Genomic DNA, 2,500 nt, shown 5'->3' with positions numbered 1-2,500 from the left:
TTGCTGAGTGTTGAGTGCACCACAGGAGGAGTGAGGTCACAGAGGTTAACGGTCATATCCTGAGGTAAGTGGAAGGAATCACATGGTGTTTCACCTTGTTGCTGCCTCACAGTCAAACCCCTGAGAGAAGAAGAAACTGATTCATCATCAAGGTTACGTCAAAATTAAAAACCCCACAACGTTCTGTGTGTGGTGTGGAACACGCCCACAGCCGACTTATCGTGGCGATTTTATCGCCATGTAGTGAATGGAGTGCAAGTGTATGGTTTGAGACACGATCACAGGCCCCTTTATCTGATACCTGGACTCCATGAAGCGCTTGCAGGTCTCCACCATGTGCTCCATCTGCAGGTAGACGGCCATGTTGAGCGTGGCCACGATGAAGCGTTCTTTTAGGGTCAGGCAGGAAGTGTACATGAACTCCAGCAGGATGGCGAAGCCGTCGGGGTCGGCCTTAGCGTCCAAGCTAACGACCGCAGGGTCCGATTTGTGTGCGTTGATGAAAATGGTGTAAAAAAAGCCACTGATAAGAGAGGAGAAGAAGTGTGAAGAGTTACAACATGCAGAAACACAGTGAACTAGCTGATGTTTTCACACACACACACACACACACACACACACACAGAGCATCTTCCCCAATAAACGCCCCATTTAAACTAACCTGCAGGCCATGAGGACGGTCTTGTGTGCATGAAACTCTCGGCCCCCGACCCGCACGGTGACGTCTGTGAGGATGTTGCGGCTGCGCAGGCGGTTAAAGTTGAACAACACGTCTCCTGCATGCCGTGTGAACTGGATGCAGCCGTCCAATGTGCTGCTCATGCTAACACCCTGCTCAGAAAAACACACACACACACAGTTTATTCACTTCACCATGACAGCTCAGGAGCGTGAGATCTGATTGGCAGACAGAAATCACTAAGAAATCAGAAGCATCCCATTACAGAACATCCTGAAGTGTAAACTGTTCTGTAATAAAGAGGTTTAGACCTGAACACAAACACACACACACACACACACACACACACACACACACACTGCTGTCTGTTAGAGACACTTTTCATCCACAAGGTTTCTGTTCTAATAAAATATACATACATATATATATATATATATATATAAATAAATCCCAGATGTTTCAGTGTAATGATGAAACCTGTCAGTATCGATCAGTCCACAGCTGGATTTAACACAATAATATTCTCGTATAAACAAAACGACTTTAGAAATAAGGGATTTTGTCCAAAAGGCAACTTTGAGTCGCTTTAAAAACAAATTCCAATCAGATTCAAAGTAAACAACAACAACAACAACAACAACAACATGGTTATAATGTAAATGTTCTAAATAATTATAATGTTTAAAAAAAAGTATTATTTTCAGATAATAAATGTATCTAAAGTCACCTGGTTTGTTTTTCTTAGAAATCCGACCTTCTGCAGTTCCTGGAATCTGAACTTCTGAGAAGGTTCAGCTCTCACTTCTCGGAATTCCACCGCTGGACTGAACCATTGTGACAGCGCGCGGGGGGGGGACGCGAACTTCACTCCTCCTCACTCGACGTTTTACCGACATCACTTTAACAACCGCGCGAACGATTTATATATTAAACTCGTTTTTTATTTACAAACTCGTGGAGTTTGTGTAAAATCGTGATGTTTAACACTGAAACGCGTTACAGCCCGTGTGTGTCGGTCCCCCTGCTTCTCTGGCTCGGTCAGATGCTCCTACAGGCAGCTCAGTCAGAATCATTGCGCAATCATGAGTTTCTACTGTCGCAGATTCATCAGACTCACAGTCACATAATACACAAACACGTTTGTTCCCTTGTGCCATCATACTGTGACTGTGTGTGAGTTTTAGTCTAGTTTTGAGTCTCTGTCTTGGTTGTGTTACATTTCATTAAGTATTTAATCTTTATCAAGCCCACACTTGATAAAGGGTTTTAAAAAACACTTACATTTCATTTACAGCATTTGCCAGATGCCCTTATATCCAGATCGACTTACATTATTTCATATATATATATTTTTTTTGTACACAATTGACGATTAAGGGGCCTTGCTCAGGGGCCCAACAGTGCCAGCTTGGTGGACCTGGGATTTGAACTCACAACCTTCCGATTGGTAGCCCAACACCTTAAACACCACTACCACATGCTTATGCACACATGAGACAAATTGCTAACACATTAGCTTCAGTGTTCAGCAGCAAGAAAGTGTTGGAAGATTTCTACCAAGTCTTAAAGCTCTGGTGTTTGTGAACACTTCAGGAAGTTTTTATGTAGTGGAGACTATAGTGAAGGTGACGTGACATACGGCTAAGTACGGTGACATACTTGTACATGACGTGACATACGGCTAAGTACGGTGACCCATACTCAGAATTCTTTCTCTGCATTTAACCCATCAAAAGTGCACATACACAGCGGTGAACACACACACACACACCATGAGTTGGGGGGTTCGGTGCCTTGCTCAAGGGCACCTCAGTCATGGTA

At 43.7% G+C, this 2,500-nt stretch overlaps 1 protein-coding gene across 2 annotated transcripts in view; it reads right to left on the bottom strand.

Annotated features, from left to right (window-relative positions):
- bcl6ab (BCL6A transcription repressor b) overlaps window positions 1-1,538 on the bottom strand; it is a 4,552-nt gene extending 3,014 nt beyond the window's left edge. For both annotated transcript variants that reach the window (XM_060873702.1, XM_060873703.1), the window contains exons 1-4: window positions 1,407-1,538; window positions 662-831; window positions 302-523; window positions 1-120 (exon numbers count right to left, since the gene is read on the bottom strand). The exon at window positions 1-120 is cut by the window's left edge and continues 402 nt beyond it. In XM_060873702.1, the coding sequence (XP_060729685.1) occupies window positions 1-120; window positions 302-523; window positions 662-822 (503 nt within the window). In that variant the 5' untranslated portion in view covers window positions 823-831; window positions 1,407-1,538. The remainder of the gene's footprint in view (window positions 121-301; window positions 524-661; window positions 832-1,406) is intronic.
- Window positions 1,539-2,500: the final 962 nt, after the last annotated feature.

Source organism: Tachysurus vachellii, chromosome 7 (genome assembly GCF_030014155.1).
Source record: "Tachysurus vachellii isolate PV-2020 chromosome 7, HZAU_Pvac_v1, whole genome shotgun sequence".
NCBI classification, from domain to species: Eukaryota; Metazoa; Chordata; class Actinopteri; order Siluriformes; family Bagridae; genus Tachysurus; species Tachysurus vachellii.
This window is presented reverse-complemented; position numbering and strand designations above follow the sequence as displayed.